Below are 12112 nucleotides of genomic sequence, written 5' to 3' on the forward strand. Positions count from 1 at the left end.
CCCAGTCTTGGTATGTCTTTATTAGCAGCATGAGAACAGATTAATACAATCAAGAAACCTAGAAGGGAACTTTAAGCCCGGGGCTTTATTGTACTTGTGGCTTTGGCTTCCTGAGCCATATACCCACTGAGATTCAGACTTAGATCTTGGTGATGTGTCCTCTGACTCAGTCCTCGCCTAGGGCATCCCAGGCCCAACCTTATAGGTCATATCAGAGCCTTCAAGATAGCGAAGACACTCTGGCTCCTGTCCTGCCCCCAGCTTTGCCCTGCCTGTCCCTCTCTGGGCCCAGGTCCTTTCCTGCCTCACTTGCAGAGCTTGTACATTGTTGTAGTATGAAGTGTGGCCATTCAGAACAATGTTGGGATTCTAAATCAGCACATTGGCTGATTCAGAATTTGCATACCATGCCTTTTTTTCAGCACAGCCTCCTGTCCATCCTGAGAAATAGTATTTCAGTTGTCATTTTTAAGGTGTTGATGGCACAGGACCGTGACCATTTCTTTAGTATTTTGTTGCACCACAGTAAGGTTGGCATTGCCTTTAGGTGATACTTGCAGAGTCAGTGGCTGTCAGCTCTGCCTCACTTGTGGAGCTGGTACACTGTTTCCTGCCTCACTGCAGCCACAGACATGTCCATGTCTGTGGCTCTACATGAGGGGAGCTATGTCTGCTGCCTTTTCTATTGGCAATCCCGTTTGTGACCTACTGAAATCAGGGCCTCAGGACTCACAGGAAGGAAACACATCAGTAAAAGACCACATAGTCCCTTCCTATCTGAGTAACATCAGATGTGACTTCACTTCTGTGAGCTCCAATGCCTTCATCTGTTGAATGGAGATAAGAATCCTGCCTAATTCATAGGGATTAAATAAGATAATCATGTAAGGTGCCTGGCATGATGATCAGCCCCAGTGAGCCCTTGGCGAGTGTTATTACTTATGAATACACTTCCCACATGCCTTCACAGAAGTCCTCTCCATGGGGGTCAGGGCTCTTCTATACACACTACAGCACGCGTTGCCAGGAACAAGAAAGTCAGTCAGAACTCCAGCTTTACTTCATAATAAGAGACAAAATCAAGAAGGATGAAGTGTTATGGAATTGATGGGCATGGCATTCTTCTCTTTTTTATGACTCTTCTTTTCATTCTGCAGTATTTGCTTCCAAAGCTCACGGTGGCCTGAGGCTGTGAGGCCTCATCCAAGGGGCTGATGTGGACCTGCCCCGGGGGGCTGCCCTTTAAGGCCCTGCCACTGTACATTCACCTGGAAACTGGGCAGTGTTGGAGGGGATGTCTTTAAAACTAAGGGGAGCTGCTGGTCCTCTACCTTGAAACTGACCCAAGGTGATTTAGAAAACCAGTAGGATTTAGGAAACTACTGGGTCTCTGGGTTAACAGGCTCAAGGTTAAGGAGGCATAAAGGGCCTTGATCCAAGGGATTCTGGGGAAATCTGAGGTCAGTCTGGATACAAAGGAGCATTGTTAGATATTCTGAGCCCACTCAAGAGGAGACCCAAGTGTCCAAAATGCACCAGGCTCCCTATTCCCCTTTTGTGGTGTTATGGAGAATAGCTGGAACCTACATGCAATCTCCTTGAGTGTCTTGGCCTTGTACATGGCCCCGGTTGGAAGGCCTCCATCTCTGCCTGAGTAACCAGTGCTGGGCTTCCTAGGCACAGGCCTTGGGCTTGACTGCTTTGGGAGTCTCACACATTCCTAGAGGCTATATTTCCACCCTCAGGTTCAGAGTGTTCAAGGTGGGTGGTCATTGACAACTCTTTTACAGCCAGGGGGTTTTGATAAGGGAGACTGGGTATGTCTTTGGGCAGGGTCACCACCGTGCTTTTCTGATACTTACCACAACATTTTTCTGAATGGCTGTGCTTCATACTAAAATAATGTCTAGAAGCTAACTGTTAATGAATTCAGTCTTTAAAAATGTGATTCATATACTGGGAGATTTCAGAAAGTGAGTATCAAATGATAAAAATGCATGAACACACACACACACTCACTCGTTCATCCTGCAACCATTATGTGCAAAACTCACATAAGCTTTCCTTTTTGTCTTTTTGAGATGGAGTTTCACTCTTGTTGCCCAGGCTGGAGTGCAATGGTGGGGTCTCGGCTCACCGCAACCTCCGCCTCCCGGGTTCAAGCCATTCTCCTGCCTCAGCCTCCCAAGTAGCTGGGATTACAGGCATGCACCACCACACCTGGCTAATTTTGTATTTTTAGTAGAGACAGGGTTTCTCCATTTTGGTCAGGCTGATCTCCAACTCCTGACTTCAGGTGATCCACCCGCCTGGGCCTCCCAAAGTTGCTGGGATTACAGGCGTGAATCACTGCACCCAGCCAAGCTTTCCTTTTTAATTCTTTGAGAATCTAGAGGCAAACCAAGTCCCCATTGAGTGTGATGTACATTCAACTTCCTTCCATAGGAAATCTGCCTCTTGGGATGACAACAAGTCCTTGTTTAGGGGCAGCAGCTCCTGAGCAGAGGCAGGCTGAGTGGTCTGTAGGTTTGGTTGTGTTGGCCCAGGGTAAGCCTATAGAATCACTGATCTTCAGAGATGAATGGCACCATGGAGGGTACATGCTCCATTTCTTTCATCTTCCAAATGCAAAGAAACAGGCCTAGAGACAGAAATGGACCTGCTGGCGTCTCAGCTGCTCTGTGCAGGACCAAGCCCAGAACCATCCTCACTGCTCTGCTAGAGCCCTTTCCCTTCATAGCACTTGACGCTCCTCTCAGCTGGCAGATCTTTTCCAGAAGGTTCCATTACCTTACCTTTCTTCCATGATGGAAATGACAAGAAAGTAGGTGACAATGATTTCACATATGTGATTGGCAGGTCCTGGAAAGTGTGTCTTTTTCTCAATGCACTTTTTCAATGGTCAGATTCTCTTGGGTCAAAACAAAAAGGGTCAAGATCTCTGGATCCTCCTGAAGGTCATAGTCATTCTGCAAAATGGGCCTGACATTGAGAAAATATAGATCTGTCCCCTATCATGGAGAAGCCTTTTCAGATATGAAAAGTTTACAGGCTTTGGGTCTAAGAATAACCAAGATAAAACACTTCATAGGTTTCTCATCTATTGTGTAAATTAATCTTCAGCCCTAAATTGAGATTCTGAAGCTGCAGGAGAGAGATGAACAACACTGGATATTCCACGTTATCCAGTTCTAGGTCACTCTCTGGGTCTGCCTTGGGGTAGTCCTTTCATTTGGGGGCAAGAAAACTTTTTAAGCCTCAGCTTCCTCACCTATAGAGAGAAGAAGAAACCATCCACTTCTCAGTGTTGTTCTGCAGATGAGGTACAGTGATGGAAGGAAAACACCCAGGACAATGCCTGGAAGACTGCCAGGAGGGGCTGAGGGAACGTAGTTTCCCACCCCTGCCCCTGGGTGGGTGTGGACCTGCCTCTGCAGTTGGGTTGCTTAAGGCTGAGCACTGTGCTGAAGCCCTAGACCCCTCTGAATTCCTCCTGTAAAATAGATTCTACAGTCTCTACCTCATAGGCACTGAGTTGGAAGAGGGTGAAGGAGAGAGATTCAAGAAGCACACTAGGTCTAGAACCTCAGAAAAGGCCCAAGGAAAATAAGACTTAACCTGGTGTTTTAGACAAGACAAGTCCCAAGGCATTATTACCCAAGAGGCACTGAGGCTAGTTTGAGAGAGAAAAACCTGTGTCTCCACGTTTTGTAAGAAATTAAATCAGAATGTAGAAAAGCCTAATTCAGTTTCAACCAAATGAGTAGTAATATTAACTGCATTCCTATTTAAAGCTAGAAAGTACAGCTTTAACAGCTAAAAGGAGGTTGCTGCGGACTAAGAATTACAGAAGGAACTCATTTGATAATCGGTACATTGCATAGCCTGTTTTACTAGGCAAGATCTGGCCCAAACACAGCCAAACTTAAACTCTCCAGAGTTCAAAGATCCCAGAATTAATACTCTCGGTGCTGGGATTGTATATTCCACTGTCTGTTTGTTGAATACACATGTAGGGCACATTTGCCAGGCAGGATACAACTCAGACAGTTGGCACGCCTCACCTCTGTCTTGAATAGAAACAGGTCATCTTTCACTGGAGGAGAAAATTCAAGATAGAGGATGGCCACAGAAGTCGAAGCTTTGGGAAAGGCACTGATAATTGTCAATGTGGGATGGGAGTGGCTGGTGGCTTTCTCTCCCTTTTGCTGATGTGAACATCCACCAATGTGGATGTGTCTTTTTGACCCTCCCTAGAGGAGTTACATTTCATGGCTACGCCTCTCCTTATTAGTCATGTTTTGTGGCTAATCCTTCCTATGTCACTTTGCAACACTTTTGATGTTGCAAAGTACAAAATGTTGGACCAGTTTTCTCTTTGTAGTTTGCTCTGAAAACCAGGTGTCTTCAAGTACATCTTGAAGATTAAGGCAGCCTGTGGTTCCTGGACACCAACTGTAGAGCAAGTGGCTTATCAACTCAAACAAAGTGAGAGCTACCCATTTCAGCTTGCCACTATGAAGGCAAGTTGTCTGAATCCTGAAAGGGCAAGGAGTATTAACCTTAGGACCAGAAGGATGGCAGCTCCTGGAAAGCAGCTGAGGAGCAGAAAGACACTCAATAGAAGTGTAATTGAAGGATTTTTTTTCTTTTCTCCTACACTTAGTTTGGTTAGTGTTAACAGGAATATTTTGCTCCCACTCTGCAGCAGGGCCAGCTGTCTGTGGGTGTGGACACCCATTGGAAGACAATCCAGTGACCGGCTGCCTGCCTTAGAATCTGCCCCCACTGTGTTATGACATTTCCAACACCAGACTTGTCTTGGAGATTGGGGTAGTAGTAGCCTCAGAAGCAGCTGTGAAAATGCACAAATGCTAACTGGGATGTAGCACCCATTAGCACTGCCACAAAGATTGAATTATCAAATTAGCTATTATAAATTAGCTATTATAACTCTTCTGAGGCCAAGGACTTTGGAATCTTTAAAAAGCCAAATCAAGAGGGAACTTTAGAAAATATCTGTTCTCGATTTTATATTTGAGGAACTTGAGGCCCAGAGAGGTTAAGTGACTTATTCAAGGTCACCAGCAAATCAGTGGCAGAGATGGAGCTGCAACCCAAGTTTCACCCAGTGCTTGTTCCTGGAATCATCTAGTCTATAAGCCCTTTGTTTTGCAGATAAGAAAACCAAAGTTCACACATGAGAGGTAACTAGTCAAGCCTGTACTCAAACTGAATTCCTCATATTATCTGTCCAATATCTATCACATTATCCCATTTTTTCTTATTCCCATGGCTTTGGGGAGAGGATGAAGTAAGAGGTGGTTGAACATTTTGGGCCTTGGCATCTTCTGTTAATCCATAAGCCAGCTTTGAGAGCCCGCCATGTGCAAAGTTCTTCAGCCACTTTGGGGAGTAGACAATGAGCAAGGAAGGGGAAGAAAAGCTGAGTGGCCCATGTATCCTAAAAGTGGGGCAAACGTTGAATCATTGGACAGAAAGAGTCTGCCCAGGGAAGCTCAACAAAGTGCAAAACATCCCACGGCATGGGCCCTTCCTGCCTCTCTTTTCTCTCTCTCCTTACCCAATGACCCTCCCCAAACACTCCCCAAGAGAAAATAAACCCTGATTCATTGTCATAGCCTCGGCCCTCTTCTCTGGAGAAGAGATCGAAGGGTAGATTATAGGGCTGGCAAAGCAGGCTGTGAGGAAATTCCAGTTCCCTATGGCCTTTCCCTTATCAATCAGAAAGGATAGGGCCTGGCTAGCATTTTTCAGAGCATCAAATATGGACCAGGTCCATTTTTCATAGGCAGTACATTTTTTTAGTATTTATTATTTTATTTTTTATTTTACTTTAAGTTCTGGGATTCAAGCGCAGAACATGTAGATTTGTTACTTAGGTATATGTGTGCCATGGTGGTTTGCTGCACCTATCAACCCATCACCTAGGGTTTTTTATTGTTTTTATTTATGTATTTTTTTTTTTTTTAAAGGAAAAGGGCAAGCAGGTTTTATTTCTGGCCAGGCATGGAGAAGGAGAGAGCATTTGCTCTAAAGACAGCTTCTCCCAGACCAGTGGGAAGCTGGGGAATGTTATAGGGTTAGACGTGGGTCAGGGGCTATGTAAGCTTGTGTTGGGAAGAACTTCAGACATGCAGGTGCAGATCAGGAACATGCTCTTCATACGACACGTGTGCAGAAAGTGGCAGTGATTCTCTTCTATGGGTGGGGACTTTTGCATTATAATGATATGCTAATGATCTAAAGGTGACAGGGGCCACTGGTTCTGGTTTGCTCTGGTTTTGTGCAGGCCTTATCTTCCTCTGCAAAGCATCCTGAAGTTCCTAAGCCATCTGGAATTCTTTTTTTTTTTTTTTTTTAATCCTTTAAGTTCTGGGATACATGTGCAGAACATGCAGGTTTGTTACATAGGTATACACGTGCCATGGTGGTTTGCTGAACCCATCAAGCCTTCATCTACATTATGTATTTCTCCTAATGCTATCCCTTCCCTAGCACCCCACCCCTCAACAGGCCCTGGTGTGTAATGTTTCTCTCCCTGTGTCCATCTGTTCTCATTGTTCAACTCCCACTTATGAGTGAGAACATGCCTTATTTGGTTTTCTGTTCCTGTGTTAGTTTGCTGAGAATGATGGTTTCCAGCTTCATCCATGTCCCTGCAAAGGACATGAACTCATCCGTTTTTAAGGTTGCATAATATTCCATGGTGTACATGTGCCACATTTTCTTTATCCAGTCTATCATTGATGGGCATTTGGGTTGGTTCCAAGTCTTTGCTATTGTGAACAGTGCTGCAGTAAACATACGTAGGCATGTCTGTTTATAGTAGAATAATTTATAAACCTTTGGGTATATACCCAGTAATGGGATTGCTGGGGATTGCTGGGTCAAATGGTATTTCTGGTTCTAGATCCTTGAGGAATCCACCCTGTCTTCCACAATGGTTGAACTAATTTACACTCCCACCAACAGTGTAAAAGTGTTTCTATTTCTGTTTCTCCATATCCTCTCCAGCATCTGTTGTTTCCTTTTTAATGATCGCCATTCTAACTGGTGTGAGATGGTATCTCATTGTGGTTTTGATTTGCATTTTTCTAATGACCAGTAATGATGAGCTTTTTTTCATATGTTTGTTGGCCACATAACTGTCTTCTTTTGAGAAATGTCTGTTCATATCCTTTGCCCACTTTTTGATGGGGTTGTTTTTTTCTGGTAAATTTGTTTAAGCTCTTTGTAGATTCTAGTTATTAGCCCTTTGTCAGGTGGATAGATTGCAAAAATTTTCTCCCATTCTTTAGGTTGCCTGTTCACTCTGACCCATCATCTAGGTTGTAAGCCCAACATACATTACATATTTGTAGGCAGTATGTTTTACCACCAGTTCTTACAGCAAACTTGAGTGGTAATTATCAGCCTAAAGTACAGGTGAGGGAATTAAGGGTCAGAGAGGTGAGTTTTCTTGCTTGGAGTCACTGGGTTGGTAAAAGCAGAGCCAGACTTGGACTCAGCCCTCGTGGGTTGCTTGGGCAGGCTCTGCCCACTCACCCTCAGACCCTCTCTATGTCTTCAGGTAACTTCACAAGATGCAGAGCTTCTCACCATTCAACCTGTTAGTTAGCTTTGTTTTTTACCTGCCTTCTCTGAGAACATCTCCCGTAATATGAGTTACAGAAAGGGCACATTTTATTCTCTTAGGCCCCTTTTCACCAATACATAGCCCTGTGGTATTGACAACTGATCTCCCCTGGACAGGGCAAAGGGTGTGGGGGAGATGAAGGCCAATCTCCTAGTGTGGAGTGGAGGGGGCTGAAAAGTCACATTTGGGAAATGGTTTGTTCCATTGACCCTTGGCTATTATTGCAGGTCTGGAGTGCAGCTTTGACTTCCCCTGTGAGCTGGAATATTCCCCTCCACTGCACGATCTCAGGAACCAGAGTTGGTCCTGGCGCCGCGTCCCCTCCGAGGAGGCCTCCCAGATGGACTTGCTGGATGGGCCTGAGGCAGAGCGTTCTAAGGAGATGCCCAGAGGTAAGGGAGAGGCTGCTGGTGATGTCCTGGGTGGGTCAGGGCCGGGCTGGAATGCCTATTTCTGTTTGAAATGATGAGACTTCACTCCTGTTCTGCTCTGTTTACTTTGAAATCTGCTTTTAATATCTGTGCCTTTCCATGGTTTCTTGGGCCATGCAAGGAAGGGAGGAAGACAAGTCCCATCTCAAGATCAGCCCAACCCTTTATTCTTTAACAAGTAATAAAAGTAGGGTTTCATAACTCTCTTCCATGCAGATTTCCCTGCAGGAGAAAGTGCTGATCGGTATTTGAAATGGGATTGCCAGTTAAAATACAAGATACCTCATTAAATTTGAATTTCAGATGAACAGCAAATGATTTTTTAGTATAAGTGTGTCTCATGCAATAGTTGGAACACACTTAAACTAAGAACTATTCCAATTTTACAAAACAATTCAAATGTAATTGAGTGTCCTGCATTTTTATTTTTACTGCCAAATCTGGCAATCCTAATTTGGAAGGTATTGTAGAACTGGCTTAAATGTTTCTAAGCCGTTCATAAATACTCAGGCGACATGTTTGCTTGGTGTGATGCTTCCCATGGTCTTGAGCTGTTTATGAATGTCCGCTTCTTTATTATCAGGGCCTAGGAAAGGTAGGCTCAGAGGAAAGGAGTGGGCAGTTGTTAAATTGTGCTGAGTTTCTTAGAGAGAGACATGAAGGCACTAAGCCCTAGTCTAGTTTTATGTCTCACCAAGCCAAATCTTAGGACTCCCAATGTCTTGGACCTAGAAAACTCTACTGACTCAGAATTGAAAGCCTATGTTCCTGGCTTTTTGGAAGAAGGAATAACTGAAATGGCGATGGGCTTAGACACTCAGGGTAGTTTTTTCAGTTTGCAAAGCACTCCCACCTACACTATCTCATTGGATTTCAATGAGAGAGCCAGGGCAGATAAGAAAACTAGTGCTCAGAGTGGGGGAGTGACTGCCCCAAGATCACACAGTATGTACATGTGGGTCCGGGTCTAAGTACTTGCTGTGATGGGTCCTAGACAAGGGCACTTTCCACCACATCATGCTTCTGTCTTTGTAGAAAGACCAGGACCAGAGCCTGCTCTGTGGCCAGATTCTCGAGAGAGATCATCTCAGGCTCATGCTACTAGGGAGCCTAACAGGTCAGGTCTTGGGTAAGCTGATGAGGGAGATTGGAGGTGGCACAAAAACAACTAATGCTCTCAGGCTTATACCTCAGCCTCTAACTTGTCATCGAAGAACCAAAAGAGACTTTCCTTTCTATACACTTTCTTGGGCTGAATTTTGTTTTTATAACTCTTTTGGGATTGGTTGACCTTGACTTATATTTTAAGCTGCTTTTATCTGGATGGTGATAGGTATTGTAGGGTGTGTGTGTGTGTGTGTGTGTGTGTGTGTGTGTGTGTGTGTGTGTGTGTAGGTGAGTGCTCTTAACCTGACAGTGCATCAGAATTCTTCTGGAGAACTTATAGAAAAGACTGCCTAGATCCTACAACCTGAGATTCTGATTCAATAGATCTGAGATGGAGACTACGTGTCTGTGTATTTTACATTTTTACTAGAAAATTTAGCAAAAAGTGGATATAATATACATGCGTAGATTAGAGATTACAACAAAACCAACAACACTTGCATTCTCACCACCAAAAAGCTGAAGAATCTGAACATTATCAGTCTTTTTGGAGTTTCCTCCCTCCCATCTAGATCACAAACTTTTCCCCAACCTCCAAGGTAACCGCTCTCCTGTATTTTGTGTGAATCAATTATTTGCTCTTTTTCATGGATATACCACATATGTATATAGCTCCAAACAACATATTGACTAGGTTTGCATGTTTTCAGCCATGTATATAAATGGGATTATACTGTTTTTGATCTGTTCACTTTGATACATGTAGCTGTGATTCATTTGCTTTTGGTACTATATTAATCCTTTGCATAAATGTATCACAATTGATCTCTTCTACTGTCATTGAACATTTGAATTATTTCCAGGTTCTTGCTATTGCCATCAACACTATTGTAAACATTTTTGTACATCTCTCTTGGTGCACATGTTCAAGAGTTTCTCTAGAACAGGGATCCCTAACCCCCAGGCTGCAGACTGGTACCTGTCCATGGCCTGTTAGGAACAGGACGCATAGCTGAAAGTGAGTAGCAAGCGAGCCAGCATTACTGCCTGAGCTCCAGCTCTGTCAGATCAGCTGCCGCATTAGATTCTTATGGGAACATGAATCATATTGTGCTTATAGGAACATGAATCCTATTGTGCACTGTGCACACACACAGACTGTGCATGCAAGGGATCTAGGTTGAGTGGCTTCTTATGAGAATCTAATGCCTGATGATCTGAGGTGGAACAGTTTCATCCCAAAACCATCCGTGGAAAAATTGTCTTCCAAGAAACTAGTCCTTGATGCCAAAAAGGTTGGGGACCATTGCTCTAGAGCATGTAACTAAGAGTGGAATTGCTGGGTGAGAGGGTCAGAACATCTTCCATTTCATTGGGTAATACCAATCCATTTTCCAAAGTGGTTACACCAACTTGTACTCCCACTAGTGATATATTGGTATTCCTCCCCATGGCTTTACATCCTCATGAATATCACTATTCTCAGGCTGTATTTTTTTATCTGTCTGGTGAATTAAATACAGTATCCCATTGCAGCTTCAATTTTCATGGAAATCTGTTTTATTTCATTTTTCGTAAGTTTCTTGGATGATTCTGAGGCATAGCTGGGCTTGTAATACTGTTGACTTACTCCCATTCAGACTTACTCCCATTCAGCCACCCCTAGGACTATCTCCAGATTCTAACACTTAACCTCTAGAAACATTTTTTTTGGTCGTTACAGATTTTTAAAAAATTTATATTCCAGGAATGGAACTGTGATTACAGTTCAGTGAGATCAAGAGAGAGGGACAAGTGGAAATTGTGTTCTTTGTAAATTCCACAGATGTTACTGAGTCACACATTATAACTTTGAAAGTTTGTGCTTTAAAAAAATGTTTTTAAACAGTGCCAACAAATTGTGCGTTTCACTTGGTGACCTGTTTCTCCTCCTCCACCTATGATTGCTGACATACGCACATTACACTGAGTGTAGTGCTATGACAAAACAAAAAAGAAGGGGGAGAGGAGGGAAGGAAGAAAATAAATACATTTTTACTTCTCAGCATTCTTTAGCATGGAAACATATTAATGCCTTTATGTTTTTATGAAGCTGGATCCCAAGGGTCAATGCACACACTGAATGTGAAACTTTCCCATTAGATGAATCAGGATTGGAATATCCATTTTTCTAAAGTAAATGTTGTCAACTTCCATTGCTCTGAAAAGTCATCGCTGTTGGCATCAGGTAATAGTTAGCAATACTAAGGATGGTGGTGTGAACAACCATAGCAAAAGCTGCTGTGGATACACCAGTCTCCTTTACCAAGCTCTTTCATGAACGGGCACATCGAAACATAACTTAAGAGAGGCTCACCACTGTCAGAAACTTCTGCTAATTTGTCTGGGGTCCAATGGAGTGGTCTATAGTCACACAGCATGGATCAGTCACGGAAACAAGGAGATCAGCGTCCCAGCCCTCCCAGAAACTCCACTGCTTCAGTAATGGCACTGAGAGGTGTTTGGAGCTTTCAGGAGTGGGTCTCTCATCACTTTTCTAGTCAGTTATTTATAACACTACCTTTCCCTGAAGTAGCGCTGTTCCTCATGAAGCAGCCTATTGTGATAAACTCCCTCGACCTTCAGGGAAAGAAGTGAAGGTTCAGGAAGAGAAAGCAACCTGTCCATTCTGCACAATGGCCAAAAAGTGTCCTATATTCCAATCCTAATCCCAGAGCTTTAGAGTCTCAGTTTCTCGGTCACTTTGGCAGAAAGGGTGCTGGTGGTGAAGGTGAGAAGTGGGGATGAGTTGCCTTTAGTATTATGTAGTCACTATTTTGTTTTCTAACTCAATATTCATGGGTCAGATAGTATTTAGATGCTATTGCAATATTTCTTGTCAGTTACAGAAGGGCCAGAAAAAGGCAGCAAGATG

General features: G+C 43.6%; 1 protein-coding gene across 1 annotated transcript in view; it reads left to right on the top strand.

The window, feature by feature from the left end:
* ALK (ALK receptor tyrosine kinase) overlaps positions 1–12112 on the top strand; it is a 725336-nt gene that overhangs the window by 216872 nt on the left and 496352 nt on the right. Inside the window, exon 3 of the mRNA XM_024242328.2 lies at positions 7888–8052. Coding sequence (XP_024098096.2) covers positions 7888–8052 — 165 coding nt within the window. The remainder of the gene's footprint in view (positions 1–7887; positions 8053–12112) is intronic.

Source organism: Pongo abelii, chromosome 12 (genome assembly GCF_028885655.2).
Source record: "Pongo abelii isolate AG06213 chromosome 12, NHGRI_mPonAbe1-v2.0_pri, whole genome shotgun sequence".
NCBI lineage: Eukaryota > Metazoa > Chordata > Mammalia > Primates > Hominidae > Pongo > Pongo abelii.